Source organism: Lineus longissimus, chromosome 9 (genome assembly GCF_910592395.1).
Source record: "Lineus longissimus chromosome 9, tnLinLong1.2, whole genome shotgun sequence".
Classification (NCBI taxonomy): Eukaryota; Metazoa; Nemertea; class Pilidiophora; order Heteronemertea; family Lineidae; genus Lineus; species Lineus longissimus.
This window is the reverse complement of record NC_088316.1, coordinates 2,050,399-2,072,093: the sequence shown is the minus strand read 5'-3', so window position 1 is coordinate 2,072,093 and position 21,695 is coordinate 2,050,399. Positions and strand designations below refer to the sequence as shown.

General features: G+C 40.4%; 1 protein-coding gene across 1 annotated transcript; it reads left to right on the top strand.

Annotated features, from left to right (window-relative positions):
- Positions 1-11,578: 11,578 nt before the first annotated feature.
- LOC135493720 (ORC ubiquitin ligase 1-like) lies at positions 11,579-20,616 on the top strand. The gene is made up of 6 exons (XM_064781251.1): positions 11,579-11,635; positions 15,142-15,277; positions 15,528-15,622; positions 17,241-17,480; positions 17,670-17,758; positions 18,040-20,616. The coding sequence occupies exons 2-6, from the start codon at positions 15,193-15,195 to the stop codon at positions 19,790-19,792; spliced, it is 2,262 nt and encodes a 753-aa protein (XP_064637321.1). The 5' UTR covers positions 11,579-11,635; positions 15,142-15,192; the 3' UTR covers positions 19,793-20,616.
- The last annotated feature ends 1,079 nt before the right edge of the window (positions 20,617-21,695 follow it).

The window sequence follows — 21,695 nt, the reverse complement described above, 5'->3', positions numbered from 1 at the left end:
GGGTGCGAAAGGGCTTGAAAATAGGGAAATTAAGTTTTGTAAGAGCGCAAGTAGCAGGTAGTTCCGCCCTCTGAAGACTAATCAATCACCCATGGGGATTCATATTCATTTTAAAGGGCCGTCAATCTGTCAGAGAGGAACAATAAGACGTATTATTGTCTTTGGTAGCAGGTAGCTGATTGTAATTCCGCCCTCTGAAGACGAATCCACCCTTGAGCAAGTTGTGTCCTTTCAAGCACGGAATTTAAACATTGTAAATTTCTGCTTCCATTGAGATAGGGATTGAAGGGCGGGGCAGCAGGTAGATTGGTTCACCTTGGAATAAGGCCCTTCTAGCAAAATATGAAACTGGCATCTGTGGATAGCTTTCTTCCAGTGGAAAATGGGCAAGAAAAGAAAAAGGCATAGGCCGAATCTGAACCAGTTGAAGAACATAAGATTCTAAAAAAATTCTTAAAAAATTGTGTACCTTTTTTACCTATTTATGCCATTTTGTGTACCTTTATTTCCAGTACCTTTTTTTCCGGTACCTTTATTTCCAGTACTTTTATTTCCTGTACTTTTATTTCCTGTACCTTTATTTCCGTACCTTTTTTTCCTCTACCTTTATTACCGTATACCAGGTTGCAGTAATGGTTATCATCACCCCGTCATCACCCCCGTTGATTTCGTCTGAGGGTTAAATTTGGTAATAGGTTGAAGGTCCCCTTTCACTGAACCCTTAATTAAGAGGACACTACACTGTCCTTTATGATTATACAGTATGTCGTTGTCACCGTCAGTATTTCTTTTGTAATCAAAACTGATGAAGGTATCGATAATGAAAATAACCAGCATGAAGCAAATTGGCCTAATGGCTCTTGAGGCCCTTTATAAACTAATAGTATTTCTCATCCTATAAAGTCCACATGATACAGAACAAGGGTCTATTCTACTCTAACAAGATGAAACATAATTGCAACAATCATAAAGTTATCATAACCGCCCACTCGACATGGTAGCTTTCCTGGTCCGGCTGTCCCGCATATGAACCAAAAAACAACTAAAACATCCAAGGCGGGGTATAGGGTCCCTCAAACAAATCGTGTTTCTAAGTGTGAATCCCGTGTTATTGTTATTGTTTTTATATAAATGAATAACAAAACCTATGTGTGATTTTTAAATTTTCGGTGTCTGTTTGAAGATTTGAGGCGAGAATATTAGGCCCTGGTGCGACATCCTGGAGAAACACACTTAGTGTTATGAAAATGATTAAACAAATATCAGCGCAAATTACTCAGCAATACTATCGTTTATTATTGAATAAACTGTTCAGGAATTGAGAAGGGTCTCTAGCACATTGTAAGAAAGGTCTCTTAGCTAACACCTGGGATTAATTCAAACGATTTTAAAGACAAATAACCGGGTGTTTTTATCATTAAACAAACTGGGGGAAAATTAGTTTCGCGCAACTGCGAAAATCGCACGTTTTGAACCAAACCTATCGGACCTTTTGTGATTCTTTGATAATAACTTGCTGAAGGAAGTGGGAAAAGGGGATTCGATTGTTGTAAATATTTGCTTATATTGTCAAGTGGGGCTGTGAAAGTCGGTGAAATTTATCTTGATCCTCAATGTTTTCACGCTGCTCAGCTTTCAGACAACGCGCGAGTGACCCGAATCGAACCGGGAAATACGTCGCCAGAGCGTCCACAGCGCGGGGTCTACGGTCCTTGACCCGATCTGAGGTGTATCCCACCTTCTGGGTCAAACTCCCTCCTCCCGGGTCAAGAATTCCCCCAATTAAACCACCTTGGTTATCCCCAAACAATCAAGTGTAAAATTTAAAGTCTTCGGTGTCGGCGGTGATTCGAGCAGACGGAAACGCCCGAAGCTGATGTCACCGGAATTTTTAAAGACTTCAAAATAGGCCGCATAATAATGCACAGTGTTGTTTGTGGTTGGAATTTTCACCTTTCGAAAGGGGTGGCCCGCTATATTTTGATGATTTGATCACTAAAAAACAGAGCTGACCACACTGCTGCTGAACGTCTGACGTCACAGCCGACCATCTGACGTCACGGCCGAAGGCGAGTCCGCTTCATCAAATAGGCCTAATTAGAATGAGGAAAACTGTACATTATCATTTATTATGATTGTTCTAAAGAGCCTTCGTTTCAAAATGCATGAACACCCTGGAGAATCAATTCCCAAGATTGCCGAGAATCAGGCAGGCCTGCCAGTTTGCCAAGCTGGCCTGTCGTGATGACCAAAATATTGTCGGACGACTTCCCACCAAATAGTGAAAAGAGATAGGCCATGAACATGACGATTATTGTTTCATATAGTGTTCTTTCATTTTGTGGTCCATGAAATAATTTACAATATAAGTGCCAGAAAATGCTTTAATCCTCTCGGCGAGATGCGGGTCATAGTCTGTGCCGCTGCGTCCCTTCGACACCATAGGCGTGACGTCTGCGGGGAGAGGGCCAGGGAGCCTCTTAGCCTGAGCAGCACAGTGGGGCAGCAGCGTCTGAGCCATAGCGACTCCCCAAAACGGTCACGGGCCCAATCAAGGACCACATTTATCAAGGAGTGAAAAGCAACAGGTTTCGACGGATTTGTAATCGATTGCCGTTCAAAGATAGGGCTTCAATGTTCATTGATGATATCAACACGTTTCATTACTTATGGTGAGGCTATACAACATGCGCCAGGCTATGTGAAGCATGTCGACTTGAAAGTTTGAAAACCTAACACGCATGTTCAGATAATGTTTTTAATTCAGTCTCGAAATCTTAAGTTAAAATCTCAAGTACCAGCAGCTGGAAGTGAATCCTTCCGCCGGCAGTCCGTTCCCACTTCGGTCCACCCACATTTGCTATAAAATAATTCAAACTTCACCATTTCAAACACAAATCGAGACTGCTCAATTTTTAATCAAACACTTATATTTTACGCCTCTCATGCGCAGTTTCAGATCCTCCGAAAGGAACCCCTCCATTCTCCATCCGGGTCCTCGCAGATTCTCTCGTCTGCTCTTGACATGGTTTATTACTGTTGGTAAACAAACCGCCAGCCGTAGCTTTCGTTGAAGAGGTGCGTGTGATGCTAATAACAGTGATACGGTGCGACCGTGCAAATTGGACTGGGAATCTCAACTTAGCACTTGAATACTAGTACATTCTATGGCCTACATACTGTGATAATTTCAAATCTCCTTCTAGTTTCAAAGATATACCAAGTTGCCTAAAAGTAACCTTGTCCTTTCCCCATCAATCTTTGTTTTCTTTTTAGTTCCTAATAAAGCTTATATTAGCACATATCAGCAAGGATTAATAAAGACTAGTCTTGATATCAGCTATGTTGATGTGATCTTGAGTGTTGGAATTTAGTATTTGAAAAAACCCACCTGAGCCCATTTAAAGTGATATCCATTTTTCTTTCAATGCTTCAACAATGGCATTGAAATCAGGTTCCCAAGTTTTGATAAACATGAAATTGCCCCAGCTATTTTAGGTTGACCCTGGTCCCCCAAAAGACTAATTACAGTGACGAACCTCGCTACTACAGTTATCACAGGTCCCCCGGTGGGCCCAACCCCACAACAATAACCAAAGAGTTTGAATTATAATCCCGAGTTGGAAATTTCCAAGTTTTGAGAAGGGTTCTCCGCCCTGCTTCCTTATTTAGGGCGGAGGCCAGGCTCATAATTACCAATTTTTCTAACAGGGCGTTCTATTTTGTCTTCAGGTTTCAATCAAAACGATTTCAAAGCCTAAATCATCAGTATATTTTGTAATATCGTAAAGTGTTCGGAATAGCAGCTTTTCTGGCGTTTCGACGGCAAGCCCATTGACTAATCTCGCAATGACTGCTAAAAACACACTACTCGTGTGAAAAAGGTCACCTTTGTTTTTCAATTAAGTCAAATTAGTTAGTTCATCCCTTAGACAAGGGGGTCTATGTTTGATGATAGTTTTTGTAAAAGCAACACCAAAGTGCGTGACACTTGAGGTTATTAGCTAATTAACAATAACTGTGTTTTAGGTGATTAACATGAAAACAGTTATTAAATTATTGGTTTGAGGGTTCATCTAATCTGGAAAGATGAGAGTTTACACCAATCAAACCAGTGGGCTGCAACATGATACTTTCGCCATTTGTATTGTGAAGAACTGCTTTGAGAATAGGCATGGCCTATATTATGAATGCATTCTCAAATGGCGCTGTACGCGCAACAACATTTTTTGTAACGTATTGCTTTGAACGTTGCATATAGCTCTTTTCACAGAAAATGTCCATCTGATCCCAGTCACTTAATTCATGATATCTAAAAAATTTGAAAAACTATTTCTTTCCTTCAAAATAATGATTTTAGGGGCTGTTTTGTTGAAATGGATTATGCGCATCGAAACTTCAACAGTGTGGAACATTCTGGCTTTGTTTTTTAATATATCTAACAATGCGGCGGTTGTTTTATATGCTCGCTTTGTTAAATTCACACCAAAATGTGTTATACTTGAAGCTAATTTTCCCCAAATGGTGTTGTGATTGTCATAACTCAAACTTTGGTGATTGTCTAGATTCGTAATTGGCGAAAAAGCACTTAATTAGGTGCAACGATTCAGTGAATGATTAGAGACCAATTATTTTAGTTAATCAAGAGGTTGCTAGCCCATTCTTCCTGCCTTGAAGGTAACTCGTCAATGGCTTTTTCGAGGGAGTTATTAAATTGTATTGTTCATGTTTTCTATTGATTTCAAGGACACCCGAAATTAAAGGCATACGCCTTGCGTCAAAATATGAAATTTGTAGGCGTTCTGAATAAAAATTCCAACACTGCCGTAGTGTAGACAGATTTGTACATCTACCATGTTTCAGGAAAGTTGCATGCATTGTGTATAAGTGCATTTCTATTTACCTGAGCCACGATTACTTATGCGTACCCCTCTAAACATCAAAAACAAAATTTTTTTTCAGCAGACGATCGCATTTAAGGACAATAATAGTTTATTTGCAGTTCGAAATGCCATAAGTGGCCATGAGAATTCTCAGTTTGTTAACCATATAACTTGGTTTGCCTCATCAGGGGCAGTATTCCAAGGAGAGTCGTTTAGAATACGATCTCGGTACCAATTGCACCCTTCCTGTCTTTAAGGTTCAATTGGAGTTGAGAACTATGACATCCTCTAATTCATGATTATCATTATTCATCTGCCCTTCCGGAAATCAGCGCTATCGTCTGCTCAGGTCGTCTGCATCTTCAAGACATCACGAGACATGTTTATATTCAAAATCTCATTGTTGTTGGATATCTCATTGTGAAGGAGATCACTGAGCCCTTTCTATGTTATTCCCTCGTCTTGATGAATTGGCTTTGAGTCCCGGCTAATTGTTGTTTGATGGGAACTTCTTCCCGTTTACAGGTGAATCGAAGGAGCAGGTTGCAGGCGAAGCAAACGAATGACTTCTTGGTGTCTTCTCGCAGATCATCAACCGGGCAAAGTGATACAGGAGCTTAATTTGAACTTAATCATCTCACCGTCTGTAAACTCCACTTCCATGTCAATCAGAGAAAATTCAAAATGATGAATCGTGGACCTTTCGACAATGATACACAAATGCATGTGGGCACTCATCCTGAGACTCAGGTTTTTGATCCTACTTTTTAAGTATCGAGAGAACAACTGGTGCCATGATGGTGGACAGTGGGAGTGATTCCGGCCAGAAGTTCAGTGCATCATAAGGTGCAAGTGTGTTTGCAATACAAACCACTGAGCTGGATGGGTTTTTACGATGGGTATATAGACTCAGTTATTTTCTCGATCTCAACTTTGATCTTGTTTCAGACATTTTTTTGTGAATTCTTAACCGTCAGTCAGGGCGGTTATATTGGTTGAAGTTATGACATTTCGATTTTTTATCTCGTTCATTGGGAGTTGTTGTTTATAGTCGGATAGACCATTTCTGAAGCTATAAAGAAAACACGCCTGATCCGTCTTACATGTTACTCTTGATAAAGGACATGACACGAACCCCCGAACCCTTAACACATCACACCAGGGGGTACCATAGAAACTAGGCCGCTTTTCGAGAAATGAACCTGCCCTAGCCTGAACAAGTGAATGACAAGTGTATCCTGGTGACAATAGCAAGGTCACTGCCTCCGAGCTCAGCCGCCCCGGAAAGCTTCCAAAGATACTGAGAGACGAGAGATAATTTTAAACTCCACTGAGTTATTTTCGACCAATTTAATCTTCAACGGTTTCAAATCCGGTGGTGACAATAGGATTGGGACCCTATTATAGAGAGAGTCAGCAGGTTATGGAGCAGGTTACAGTTAGGGTAACCCCTGGAGGATGCTGTGATGATGTCCCTGACAACCGCCCAAAATAAATAGTTTGTAACCTTAAAATATCCGACGTCGGATGACACCACAATGCCCTCTGAAGCAATTTCAAGAGATTTGGGAAGCAGTGTTTGCTATGATGCCGAGATTTTTTCTTCGGTTGACATGGCGCCGGGTCGTTTCGGTTTATTTCTATTTGGCTTCGTGACAAACTGAATCAACTTGTTCCTCCTTGAAGCCGCGTTATTCATTCGAACCTCTCTCGGCCCTCCCTCTCCCCCCAGAGAAGCTGTCCCAGGAACCATTTCATAAATCATTGAAGAGGAAATTAGCTGAAACGGACCCTGCTCTAGTACACGATATACCATGACGTCATTTGTCAGCAAACATGTCTTTGTATTATAAGGCCTAGCAAAAGGGACCGTTTCAGCAAATTTCCCCTTTAGCGATTTACGGCTGGACGCATTGTAACATATTATTTTTGGTATGTTGATATTTTTACTACGCGCAAAATGGTTCTACCTTAAATTCGATGACTACTGAATATTCTTTATCAAAAAATGTTTTATTAATGTCTAGCCAAACAGACGCGGGCAAGATTGTAACATTTTCATGCAAGACTGAGAACTGCTAGTTCAAAAGTCAATGAAAGTGATTGAAATGTCAACCACTGGGCCACAAAAACTTGTCCTCAGATTTTCAATTCAACTTGCATTTTAATAACATGCAATTTTCTCCAACAATATAGATTCTCAGAGCAAATTAGACATCTAAATGATATTTAAACCCGTGAGAATTATTTAATCACTTCATTGTGCATATAATGAGGTCAAAATGTTGTCAACAGCCAAGCGAAACTGGGGATTTTTGGTGGGGATGCCAAAACATTGTGCGCGTTTAGAGGGCGTCTGGCCACGCTTGTTAATTTACGGGTCCAGGCCACCGCTGGCTAAGTTTGTGACTTTTTTTTCAGTGCCAAAGTTCAGATTCATAAATTTGTTGCCGATTTTAAGACTTCATCGAAAATGTCAACAAAAAAGAGACGTCCTTAGAATAACGTAAACATCGCAAGCTGTCTGGTTGTGACTTTATGTATAGCGTAAAAGTGCCTCATGTCACTCACTAAATCTCAAAATCCCAAATATCTCAATTATTTTGGCACACCAGAATTTACAAACTATTCGCGGCCCTTGTTGTATATATTAGGCTACTGATGTGATTCTTCAAGGAAAACGCTGAAGGACTACTATAGTAGTACAGAGTGTTTTTCAAAATAACAGAAACTTTTGGAAAATCAAGGTCTCAAAGCAATGTCTTATAACTGAGATGTTCGTTTAACCAAACCAGATAGTGACAGACATCTTGACAACCAAGGTTTTTGCACCGTATCAAGATATACCCCGGTTACGTTTAAAGGGACTATAAAAGTATAAGACCATGCATGGGGTTCAGGATGAGTAGTCGGACGCCTTGCCAAACTCGGAGACGCGGCGGTCTTGTTACGTAAGCAGGGGGAAAGTCTGACATCCTTCTCTTAGCATCTTACGACAGAATAAACGCTTTGACAATAGTTGCAGATTGTCTTACAAATGATTACAAAATTTAGACCCAACCTAACGTAAGATGCTGTCAAATAAAATATCGGTTGCGACGATGAAGTGGGGCGGGAAATTGCCTGATATCGTGATAAACTTGTGGTTTGCCGTCATACGGGTCTCAACAAGGACATGATAAGATTCCAGATGCTGAGATAAGCATCTTGGATGCTGAAACCGCATCCTCCAATTTTCGGATAAACATCCCTTAACTACCTATGCCTCAGCATTCACCCCCCGAAATTATTCAATTCTGGTCGATGATTTAGATCTTATCATTTCGGTCGCGTCCTTTCTGCATCCATTGTACAGCGTCCGTGAAACATGAAGAGCGTTTGTCCCTCAATCCATGATTTCAAATTAAATATAGCATACTCTTTGATGGGGGTTTTATGTTCATAAAGGAGGCTGGATCATAATGGTTATGAATGAAAAGCATGAAAAGCTAGTTCATTTCAACTGAGTTGGGCAACGCGCGTATACATGTGTGCACTGAGTTATACACTAACGTCGTCAACATCAGATTGGAATTAAAAACATGACCCTTTCACTAAGTTGACCTTCAATTTCAACACATTGATTAAGATGTTCAAGTATACTGGTGTACGGATAATTTATCTTCTTCGGTTGGAATGAATTCTTTGAAGAGGCAAACGATCTCTTCAACCCAAATTGCTGGTATTACTTTGTGAGATTCCATAAACACGACACAGGTTGCTTTCTTCACGATAAGGTGGATTTCATTGAGAAATCACGCACGCAGGTTGAATTGAAAATATTCCACCCGGAATTCAGATTCTGTTTAGGATACCTATTCAGACTTCAGACACAGATGGCTGGGTCTATGGTTGTGATGAAAAGGTTCAAAGGGAGTCTCTCAGTGCGTTTATGCACCTTACTCGGAGGAGAGATTTATGAACACGGAGTGACATATTGTGTTTAACCCCTTCATGGCAAAATCGACCCAATTCTAAAGAATTTTTCAAAAGGAATAATGTTTGTCGCGAAAAAGTGACAGATTGTGCGCAACATTAAAACCAAACGTGTTTTCAGTCATCACAAGCAGAGAGTCCCGGGGCAGTCCACTGCGTCATCCTAATTGGCTCTCCATAATGATGACCATATGGAGAGGGACGAGGCTGGTCCACTACGTCCAGAGTGTACACAAGCATCGCCCAACGCATCCGAAATGCGCGGTCACATCTTTGCTGAATAGGACTGTTCGAGATTTTGAAGTTTTCGGCTTTTCTGCAACTAGTCCACTGTACCCGTGGCCGCCATCATCAGAGTTTCAGTGTACCATAAGTGATGTATTGAGAAACGACTGTTCGAGTCTGCTTCATTCGTTTACTCCCTGGCGTGTGCCTTGAGTTGACAGGCTCTTTTTTCTTTTTGGCGGGTTAGGCATTTTCTTCTATAAAAAGACAAAATAAACTATTTGTATTCAACACAAAGTAGCTAGGCCCAAATGGTGTGTGACTGGGTCTGATGTCATTATCAGATCATGCACTGGCCTAGTCAGTGGCCTTTCACCGGGTGATTGATTTTATGTTCTCTCGTGGGTAGTAGGCCTAATGAGGTGGGCAGTATCATTTGCTCTGACCATGAAGTGACCGATGAGAAGTGAGATGTCAGTAGGCCAATGGAACAGTACACAAAAGGCCGATACTAAACACGCCCACCAGCCAGCAGGAGGCCTATCATCAATCTTTTTCATTGGTCATATACATTTAATACAAACCTTCTTTTCACAATTTGATTCCGAAATCGAACAAAAATTTATCACCAAGCTCTGTGTGAACGCGCCAAAGTTTTTGACTGAAGTGACAGGGCTCGAGACGTCGCATTGTGACGTCATGACGTCAGCAGACCCATCCTGACGTCGGAGCCGTGACGCGATCAGGCTGTGTCGGGAGTGACGTCGCCCGTGACGCGCATGACGCGAAGGTAAAATCGCCGCGCGGGCAAGATAAAACCAATAAACGGCGTTATAGCGGATGTTAGTTGGAAATTCAAAAATCGGGCTTCGTAAGGACACATTCGGGACCCGTTAAATGCTACATGCAAAATCTGGGGTCACTCAGCCATTCGGTATGGGAGATATGAGCGCGCAAACAAAAGAAACAAACAAACAAACAAACAAACAAACAAACAAACAAACACACAAACACACAAACTTTTCTCGAATTTAGTAAGGATGTGATTCTCGGCTCCTCAATTACAATTTGAAACTTGAGATAATGGCAAAGGGAATGTCGGACGAGACTAAAAGCATCTCCGGTCTCTGAACCTGAAACGTCAAACAGGGCCAATGACTGTGCCAAGTCTCAAAATATATACATGTTTTCCATAGTTATACCATGATATGATAATATTGCTACCCGGGGTCATGCGCAAGACCTATAAAAAAAACCTATAGACTATAGGAAGAGCGGATACTTCTTTAATAGATCATGTTTCTTCAATAATTACTGCTTGTGGATTTTAAGGGTTGGTCTGTCTAGTTTAATGTACATAAGATTGGGTGAAAGTTGGTACTATGGGCTTCTTTAAGCTTTTCTCGCCAGCTCCCACCGAGCAAACTTATATATTCTTATGCATGACTCTGCTGGCGTCGAGTCCGGCGACTCAAACATGCGGAAATTCCGGGAGTGATTATAATCAAGGTTTATTCTTCCGTAATTTGATCAGATTTAATCCCCTCAAAAAGCCATGGTCTCAGTTGGGAGGGTCCCTGGTCAGGAGCACGCGTATCTTGTTGTCTCCTGCGCGTGACGCATGCGTCTTCAGAACAGACGGTTGAAATTAATCTTATCTAGTCCAGGGGGCTTCTTTTTTTGCAAAGTTGTTATTTTTGTTTCAGAGAAGAGAAAAAACATGTTACATAGTAACGCAGAGATGTCACCCGAAGCACAAGTAAAAAAGGAAAAAGGAAATGAGCTTTGAACAAAAACACCGAGCACTGCAAAGGCAGATGGAAAAAACTGTGTGAATGATATTGAAAACTCCTGGCATGCTCTTGGCAATGCGTCGAATCTTTGAAAGAAAAAATATGAGTTGAAAAGTCTATTCGGGTCTTTATCATCTGCCAACGAAGAAAAGTGGATGGGGTTACCATGCTAATCGACTATTTTTATAGATTAGAAAAGAGTGTTTAAAACATCTTTTATTTAGAAAGACTAATTTTATTTCTATTTTTTCAATAATTAACTTCTAGTATGCAAAAATTAGCCTGAATTATTGAATTGAATTACTGAATTAATGTTAATCCACTTAAAAATATGATTAGACAAATCCAAAAATTGCTGAGATTGAGAAGGGCCCAAATAATTTTATCACCAAGTATCAAATATGACAGGTCCCACAGATAAGGAAATAAAATTCTACACGCGCCCTTTCTGTCACGCCTACCCCCAGTGTGCCACCAGCGTCCGTGATTGTTGACACTGTTTGGATAGGACCCCTGGGGTGTTTGCTATAAAAGCCGTTGGACCAGCGCAGGTTCTCCATTCATCACAAGTTCACCAAACCAGTTCACATCGCGACATCTCTTCAAACCAGTGCAGACGATTTCTATGGAATAATTTAATTGAACCAATTACGCATGCGCAGAACGTGGTTGTCGAAAATGGCGGAGGATACGAAGTGTCGGAGTTCTGGGACTATCGCATTTACGTTGCCGATTTCATGTCAAATTTGCCTTGGAAAGGTAAGATTTTATGCCTCATTGTACATATTTGTATCATCTTTCATTCAGCGTCATTGTCAAAGAAATCGCCCCATGAATTATTGCGAAAAAAGCGATCTTTAAGGCACTGACTTCTGTCATTTTTACTATGGGTATACATTGTATGGGGATATACTACAGCACGTGTTACGGTATTGGAAGCCCTGTACATAGACACTGAGTGCGTTGGGAGTGGTAGGACGAGATTTTTGGGTTGGTTTGCGTTTGATATTTGATGGCACTTTGGCAGACCACACACTGTGAAAGTGTCTATTAATGCAGGGAGTTGTAATATTAGATTTGAAACTTGCGTCATGATCTACTTGTGCATTTTGGGGTGTGGGATTGTTTTAGCACAAAAAAAGTGGAAGTGTGTTGCTGTGATTTGGGATTTAAGTAGTGTGTGACCTTGAACAACACACTTGACTTAGCCGCATCAAGTCATTCAATTAGGATTTGTGCGGGACAGATTTTCTTTTTCATGCCCATATATTTATGGGATTATCTGTAAACGTGAAAAACACAAAAATTTAATATTTGCGGTGTTACAGTAAAGACTCGGGTCATTTTCTCATCTTGACCACCAAGGCTTTTCCCCTGACTAGACGGTTAAAGGGCGTCTCAAACCATCCCATATTTGCCACCTGTCTCAAGTGGCTCCATAGATAAATGCAACCTCAAGCTTTAGCAACTGTTGGCAGGTGCTTGCCTCTGAGTCAACCTACCAAACCCATTATTTATTTTTTTGGGTCAAGTGAAGAAAGCAAAATGTTGAGGTGTGATTCTGGCCTATTTGAAAATAAGTGTGACTATTTGAAAAATTGTCTGGGTCAAAGTGAAAGAATAATATCAAACTGGGTTACCGGTTACCGGTTCAGCTGTATTCTTCGAAAGAACAGTCAGTGACATTATTTAAGTGGTGTGTAGATTTTTTTTGAGTTTGCTACGTTTTTCTCAAATGCATAAGGGAGGGATCTGAAGTGTTAACTCACATGTGTTTGGCTATGCTGTGGCTGTTATCTTGTCGAGTACTTTGAGAGCCTGGTAAAATATCTGGCACTCATTCTTTTCTTAGGATATTTTAGGTTTGGAGGGTGTAATTTTCCCCACCTTGGCTATTAGTATTTCTTCATCAAGGTTTATCTGGCTTTATTCTGGTGTAGATGACAGCGAGTTATGTATCATCCTTACACAAACTGTTCTATTTTTCTCGACTTGAGATATATTTTTCTGAGGTGTTATAAATTTCTGGGTGTAACAATATTCATTTTCATTTGTGCTCGGTATGAGAATGGCCATGTACCAGCAGAACCTCATGGCCTATAGTCCCTTTAAACATAGACGGGTTGGGGTATATTCAAATCTTGATGAAATGCAAGAACCTTGGTGGTCAAGATGCAGAAGATGTTGGAGAAATAAAACTGAATAAAGGAATAAATTTTAAGATATTAATGAGGGAATTTAACTAAAATGTGCCTTAGGAAGTTCAAAATATTTTTCAATGTGAGATGGAAATTGAGGTAAACTCTTTCATAGAATTGAAAATTCTTTTTTGGCAGACTTTGTGTCTTTTGAAATAGTACTAAAGGGCTAAAGTTTAATCAGGTTAAAAAAATCCACCCTGGAAGGATGCAGGGCAAGACTATACCACTGTAGTATTAACCTTAGAAGTCTTTCCGCAAATTGTGCTCCAATTGACCCGCCCTATTGTGTACAACTAACCCGCCTATTGTGTCAAAAAATCACCACCAAATCTTACACTTCATTTTGCCTGCTTATCCTATGCAAATCTAGTCGGTATTTACATGTTTATTCCTTGTTTATTGTGTCAATAAAGCCAAAGGAATCTTTGCTTAATGCCCACTTCCTTGAAGGTTACAAAGGGATGGTCTTTGCACTGAGAAAAGAGGTCCTTCAAACATAACCTTGGACTTGGAGACATTGCGTAATGGGTGGAGATATTTGGGACGTTTTGTCGCACCTGATTAAAGAAATATTGTGAAAAAAGGAAGTGGTATATGTTTGACATACATGTGAAATATCGGGCTGGCACTCAACATATATCAAAAATTGTTGGCCTGAAGTAACTCCAATGTTGGGGAAAGACACCCGCCAGCTACATTCTGCTGACCAGTATAACCGTTGGTCCTCCATAGAGACAGGACAATCACATTGACAATGGTGGTTGGAGATTCACGTCATAACACCAATTAAGGGATCTAAAAAGTTAGAAGTGAATAAAAGAGATTGGTGGTCTAATTCAACTGATGACTATCCCTTTCTAAGCTGGTCACTGTTGTTGACCATGGAAGTTTATCATACAGTGAAACTTTTTGTGTTGCTGTAGAGTAGCTATCGCCATGTAGGTCTTAGGTCTAAGGTCTAAGGTTTATTTTAGAATCGAACTGTGACAACTTAGGACCCTGCTGTTTCTGTGAAAGATAGATTCTCTTGGTCAGATCACAAAAAGATTTAATAGTCCAGTAAGTCTGGCCTATTAAGTAAACCTCACTTTGTATGGGAATTAAAATCATCATTATCATATAATAGTATTCCAACCATAAAATCAATTAAAAATCTTTTAAATTTCTGTAGATCCATTTATGGTTAGGTCTTTGACCTTGTTACCAACTGCAGTGGACTGGTATTTCTAACAACGTTAGTGGTAAAACAGCTCATTATTCTTTGATTATGATCATCAACCTATTCCAATGATTTGAGCTAATTGAAGTTCTAATTGTGATGGATAGTGAACACTGATTTGTTATTTCAACAATTTTCTTGGAATTCTTGTTGAAAAAAGAACCTTAAACAACTGTTGTTTCTAGCATGTCGGCGTAATGGGAGTGGAACTCAATGACCATAACTGGCTGCGGTCAGGAGCTGCAGATGTTTCCTCCTTCAATCTTGTGACATCACCCTTCACTGTATTTTAAAGTGACGTCCATTTTGTATCCATGAGAGTTGACTGGAGTTGGCCAAGATGATGACAAAAATACACTCTGCTGTGCACACATGTAGGGCTGCCAAAGACAATGAAAGATCGAAGTCAAGGACAATGCTGATACAATAATTACTATAGTTAACACTGATTGTTTTAAAAGGTGGCTTTCTGTCAAGTCTGAAGCATGAAGAAAAGTTTGTGCCTGAAAAAGATGTAGTACGCTTAACATGCAGCTGTTTTTGGTGACAGCTAAGAGTTCCAGTGGTATATGAAAATATGGTCAATACAAATTTGTGTCATAGGTTTATCTCTTCTGGAAATGTTCTGACCTTGACCTGTTCTTCACATTGCTAGGGTGCAGATAGGTCAAGCTACTTTAATGTGGTGAGAATTGCAAACTGATCACACCTAATACCACCAGGATAGCTGCAAAATCTTCAAAGAGTGTACAGCAATGATATTGATATTTTCAGCCCTTTTGCCAATTTTAATTTTATGTTAAAGCATCTGTCACCTCAACTTTGCCTTTCTCTTCCACTTGCAGGTTAAAGCCCCCGTCACCTGTCCCAATCATCATGTTTTCTGTGAGCAATGCATGGATGTGTGGCTGCAGAGGAACCAACAGTGCCCAGCCTGTCGGACGCCTATCTCTGAGGAAACCCCCTTGCAGAAGGTTCTTGGTAAGTGCTGCCACCTACTTAAAACTTTGCGTACCTTTGAGACCACTGGTTTTAAAAGTTTTTTTGGAGGACAGCGTGAACTTTTAAGTCTGCTTTGACTAAGTCACATACTGAACACTAGGTTCAGTTATGACGATTCTCTGGGCCATAATTAGTGTCCTGACTTCACAGTGATATGCATATTCTGGCATTGATACTTTCCAGACTTTGTTGTGATGAATAATCTTATGTTTTAAATCGTACATTTCAGGTGGTCTTAACCAAGGGGATGAGTCGATGTGTGACAGTTTCTCAAACCCCGAGTTACGGCGGGCAAGATTGGAGCTTCTAGTCAGAGATTATGAGGTAAGAAGCGTCTTCATTTTGGATTTACAGTGTGCTTTTGAAATATCTTCTTCTTCTTCATTCTTTCGTTTTTGGTCTCAAATTGGTTGTCGACACTCAATTTGACCTCTCTTATCTGGACACCTCTCTATTAAGGACAGTCCCACGGGTGTCCTTATTGGAGAGGTTCTACTGTGTGATAATGTCAAAATCAACGGGGTGGAAAAAATTTCCGGTCACTTTCCCATCTTTTGTTTTCAAAATTCAAAATTGTTGATTGTAAACAAACGTGGCTGTGTAATTAGATTAGTGAAAGGCTACAGGAGGTCATTAGTTATGATAACAACTTAGATTATTTTGGATTACAACCCATGTTTTGTTTCCTAATAATAATGCCTTCGCTGTTATAACTGTATTTTGAGTTAATACTTTGGCTGAAAGGGTGGATGCCGTCCTGGGTGCCGACAAATGGTACCCAGATTCGAGATCCACTGGACAATGAGCACCCTGTGTGCCACTACAATTCATTTTTTGGCACTCACCAAGAAGGATTCTTTTCTTGGCCATACTTTTTTATGGGTACATAAGTTTTTGCAAGTTGCGCTTTATCAATTCTTGGTTGTGTGTACAATTAACCCGAAAAAATTATTCAAATTCTATTATTAGTGATAATATAATCTGAAAGCGGTCCTTTGAGCATTCACTCAACTGACCAGTTTTTTAATGGAGATTTGCTATAAAGTGCTATCGATCTAATGTTATGAACTCTGAAAAGCTTTCGTCAGAATTATTTCTGAACCTAAACTTGAATCTCTCGCCAACATCATTGAACACAACCTTTCCTTAGCAACTAACTTCTTTGCTAATACGCGGAAATTGGTCCATCAACTGTTTTCCTCCTACCACTTGAAGTCATATTTGGATGGAAATGGTCAATCAAAACATCAAAGTGTTTCTTGTTGCTGATTGATTTGTCATTTCCCCCAATCCCTCCCCCTCTGTTTTCTCAAGCAGTATTTTAAAATGTCCTTGGTTTCATAGTTACCTGAGGGAAATAAGTCACTGAGTGTGTGCAGCGAATCCATTGGAATATTAACTCTTTTTAGGGTGGAAAATATTCTACACGCTTACTTGAGTGATATTTCTTGCATTGCATCCAGCATTTCTATAGCTCTTTTAAGGGTGGACAGTGATGTCTGACCTGATCAATCACTGGAACCCTATTCACCTAAACCCCAGGAAGTAACTAATCCTCCCTGAGGGCCTTCCAATAAGCCACCCTACTTCATAAAGGGGGCTCATGAACCTCACTCAGATTTGTCACCAAGGTTGATTCTAATCCTATTGTTGGCACAAACAGTGACTTTAATTACATTGTTAAGTAATCAAACACTTCTATGCTAACTGTGCAGACATCCAACATCTCCTCAGGGTGGAATGAAGAGGCAGTTTTAAGAAATGGCAGATCAATCACTTTATGTCAGTTGGATTAGCCTGAGCTAATAGTTATAAGCACTTGAAGTCAATGGCCCATTTATAGTGAGGGCATAAAAAGTGAAAGAACCCGAAGTTAAAGTCATTACAGATCCTTGGTTGTAATAAGACTGATATAACAATTTTCTATTTTCTGTGTTTTTAGGATGAGATTGAGCGAATGCAGGGTCACATTGTTGGAGTTGAAGGCGAGAATAAAATGCTAAAGGATCGATTACAGCGTCTTAGTCCGGATAGCGACTCGGGTTCGGAGAAAGAGGGCAAGGATCGTTGTGCCAGAGGCAGTAGCCCAGATATGAATGTCTTACTGGTGATGACCAAGAAGTTGCAGGATGCTAACGCCCTCTATGAGAAAGCTAAGAAGGATTCGGCGAGATATAAAGAGGTAGGTTCGAGAATTTTTTATTCAGGATTGCACCTGATGATTGTTGCTTATTGAGAAAAGAATGCTTGTTTGCTGGGCTCTCGAGTTGAGATAATTAATTCCACAGAAATCTTAATTGCATTTGAGCTCATTGAAGGTATCTTTTTGTATTGACCTTTGTACTGATGCAATTTGTTTGTCGTATTTCAGAAAAATCGTAATCTCACCGATGAGAACATCAATTTGGTGCGAGAGAATCAGAGGCTTAGAATCGAGATCGCCAATCGATCGCCGATGAAGTAAGTGAAATCTTAGCTGAAATTTGATCATAAAGTGTTGGTTTATCCTCGAAATTGCACATTAGTGGCTGTTTTTCTCATGAAAGTATAATGTTGGCACGGCTTATCGTCCTTAGTCAGCTGCTGGTTGTGTTAAGATAGAAACTGAATTGTTTACTGTTCATGCCAACAATTTGAAAGTAAACAAGTTCGTTGAATGTTAATTGAGGTCACAATGAGGTCATTTAGAAATTTCATTTCATTGATTGTATTTATTCTACAATTTGCCTTCACTCTTCCAGATACGGCCGATTCACAGTCTCTGCCATGCAGTCCAAGATGGACGCTTACGAGAAGCAGGTCATCCAGCTACAGAAAGCACTGGAGAAGAGCGACACCTATGTTGAGGAGGTGGAGAAGGAGCTTGAGGCATTCCGCAAGGATGGTACCGCAGTTTATGCTACTTCGGTGCACACGAAAATGGACACTAAGTCAGAGGCTGATAAACGCGCTGAAACGTGTCGTAAAAGTTTATTCGGCGGTTCAAAGCTGCACAAGGGCGCTGAAAATGAAAACAAAATGGCGGAGAATTACCGCGAGGACGATAAGCTTAGTAGTAATCTGAAAGTGCCGCCATCTGGGTTGGTGCAGTTGGCTGCGTGGAGGTTGGAGCATGGGGATGATGCGTCAGAAAAGTCGCCTAAGTTCTCGACGTTCAAACCAGACGATTTAGACTCTCGCCGTACATCCACTTTCATTACTGGTCGCAGCAGTTTGGGCGGACGTACTGATATGAAACACGCCAAGGCTGATGGTTCCTTTGATGCTGATCTTCCGAGTCCGATTGTAGGAACGCCATCTCTTCCTCTAAGTCGTTTGAAGATCAAGAACGATTCGGACGACGGACCCAGTCCCAAGCGGAGGAGCCAGCCCGTGGCAGCAGAGGGACGATCGGAAGCCACTACAGGCGGGAAAGACTATGAAATGCCAGAGGTGTGTCGAAACGATGACGATAAGGATGAGGACTCGTCAGACTTGCCGTCCGGAATTCCAGGACTTTCTGACAGTAACGATAAAATTTACGAAAGGTCTTGTTCTCGTTCTTCATCCGGGTCGAGCGGACCACCGACTCCAACTAGACGATTCCCGACCATGGGTATTTCTGCCAGCTATGCCATCGGCCACAGCCCTGGCGTGCCAGTTGCAAAGGAGGTTCCTGTGACGGTAGCGAGTGCTTTCGTTGGGTACTCTCTGTACAGCATGGATGAGGCCCGGTCATCTCCACCAGCCCAGGAGCCGCTGACGTCTGGATCACTAGATAATGCTGTCTTGTTCAACCAAGGAACGGGGATATACGGGACACATCGCCATAGGACTCATAGCAACGGTTCAACAGGTTTGAACTCTTATAACGCGACTGCTTCATTGGCGCTTGCGAAGTCGACGTCTGTTTTGCCGCAGCCGGATAGCACGACCGACTTGAGTGCGTCTAAACCCGAGACTGAAAATGCTAATAGTAATGGAAGCACGACCGAGCTTGATTGCTCCATCACGCCCGAATTCTCGGACTGTTTAAAGATCTTGAATGAAGCGGAAAAGAAAGTTGGCCGACGGAAACTTGAAGGTGTCGATAGCGTGGACGGCGATTCAAACTCTGAACAATTTACTGTCGAGAAATGTGAGGACTCGGAACCGCAATATGAAAGTTTGAATTTCCGATCGCGATCTGATTCGAATGATGCTAGTTCGAGAAGTACTGACTCTCACTTATCAACAGACAGTTTAAAAAGTGCCGACTTTAGATCATCGGACAATACAGCGCGTATTGTGCATAGTAAGAAATTCACTGGGAACCCGAACTTGAAAGCGATGTGTGACAATTCCGAGGCAGGGAGGCGGTTCAGTCTCGGAGGAAAGCTCGGTGAAATGAGGCAGAATCTCAAACATTTCTTGCGGCGTACGCCGGAGAAGAGGAAGCGGTCCGAGGGCGGTATTCCGTGTGAGGACATGGTGCCCTTTAGTCCGTCAAAGGCAATGAAATTAACTCATCTGTGAAGTCTGTAGTTGTCTCGAGATTTAGAGGAGGTGCTTTGTGTTTGAGAATTTTTCGCAGCATTTTGGAAAATAAAGAAAATGTGCAGTCTTACTTCAACCTGTAGTTGAGGATAGGAGTTGATATAAACCATAATTCTTGATATAAACCATAATTCTTGATATAACCGAAAATCACATCCATGAGAAACGAATTTTCTCTTGTGAGAAACGAATTTGCAATATTTCAGCGCCTTTGAATTTATCCAGAATGCTGCGAAATTTCCTTTCGAAATGAAAATGCAATGGTTCTGTCAAACAGATTGCTTTTATGAATCGTGATTTTGTTTTGGTGATCTTAATGTATGATACAGCCATCTCCACAGTAGGCCTACATGTATAACCTGAATGTATAATTCTGAAGTTGTGCACTCTGCTTCGAGTGGTCTGGCTATTTTAATACCACTGTGTTCAGTCAATAATTTTAAAGGTCAAATTTGGCACAAAATTAAATGCAATGATGTTTTGAACTTTGTAAAGCATAATTTGTGAGAGTAAAAACCTATATAAATAAATAGGTTTTTGCCACAGCCATAAAGGTGACTTTAACCTTTTCTCAAGCTGTGAAGTTTGCTTGAAATATCAGGGACTATAATGTTGCAATTAAACTTGAAAACCTCATTCTAAATACTGTAAATAGTCGCAAAATGTGCTTTCAAGATTAATTTGGAATTACTGGTAATTATAACATGTAATTGTAAATGTTTGGAATTTTTTTCACATAATTTTGTTTAAAAGTTGACCCAGGCAGAGTCCAATGTATTCAAAATTTCTTTAAGGAAATATTGGTGATTATAACACATTATACTGTAAATTTTGGGGTTTTTTTCGAGGTAGATTTTCTGCAAAAGTTCATTTACGCTAGTATATTAAGATTCAAGCTCTGACCCTTTCTTCAAATTTCGCTCCTGCAGACCTTTCGAACAAGCCAGGAATTTTCTTGAAGAGGGATTCATTAGAAAGATATAATAGACATTTTAACTCTTTTCCCAACTATGATTTCTGGTTCCAATTTAACCTCTTTTACTTTTATCTCGAAGTAAAAGTTTTGGAAGTGACCTGTCGTCATGTAGCCGTTCTCTTCAACTTTCGCTCCCGCTAGCTTTCGGAAAAAAAGCGGGGACTTCCTTGAAGAGGGGGCTACATAGGACAACATCTTTAAAATCCTGCAGTTCGCTGTAATCTTTCAAATTTTGTCATCTTTTAAAATGGTGTTTACAATATATAATAGAGCAATAGGATTACGTAGGGTTAAATCGCAGAAAATACTTTTTTAGCAAATTTAAAAGCACTCATTTTTACCTCCCCACATTTTTTACTTTTCATCAACTCTTCATATTTCCTTTCGTTTCGCAACTTATTTTTTCGAGTTCTGTTGAAGAGTTGATCTGAAACAACACAAAAAGAATATATCTGATAGATTTACCAAACAAACTGGATAACAATTATAATTGTCTTGGAGTTAAATGTTTTTGAAAGATGTGATTTCTAATATGCATTCTGACTTTTTGTTTTAACTTGAAATTCGGAAAGATATCGTTGTATAGGTTTTGTGTATAAAAGTTGGAAATATGAACGATCGTGGTAAAATACTTGTATGAAATGAGGGTAATTGTATGTATGGAGAGAGAACGTTGGATGTGACTGTTACTTTAAAAGTTGTTCTTTACCTTAAAATCAGGATGCTATTATTTGTCTTGACACTTGTAATAGAACTGATTTTTCCATTCCGAGCAACACCTATGATCTGTTGTGTCACACATGATAAACAATGGTGTGAGTTCGACAGTGAAGAGAACTATTATCAGTCTTGTTAGTTGTTGTGCGATCAATCTTTGTATTATGTTGACCTTAGTGTTTAGCCGTC

What these genes read in the sequence shown, in the direction of transcription:
- LOC135493720 (XM_064781251.1), top strand. Translation starts at nt 15,193, where the DNA reads ATGGATGTGTGGCTGCAGAGGAACCAACAGTGCCCAGCCTGTCGGACG. An exon ending in ATTCGGCGAGATATAAAGAG is followed by an intron (nt 17,481 to 17,669) that starts GTAGGTTCGAGA and finishes GTCGTATTTCAG; the next exon opens with AAAAATCGTAATCTCACCGA. An exon ending in GCCAATCGATCGCCGATGAA is followed by an intron (nt 17,759 to 18,039) that starts GTAAGTGAAATC and finishes TCACTCTTCCAG; the next exon opens with ATACGGCCGATTCACAGTCT.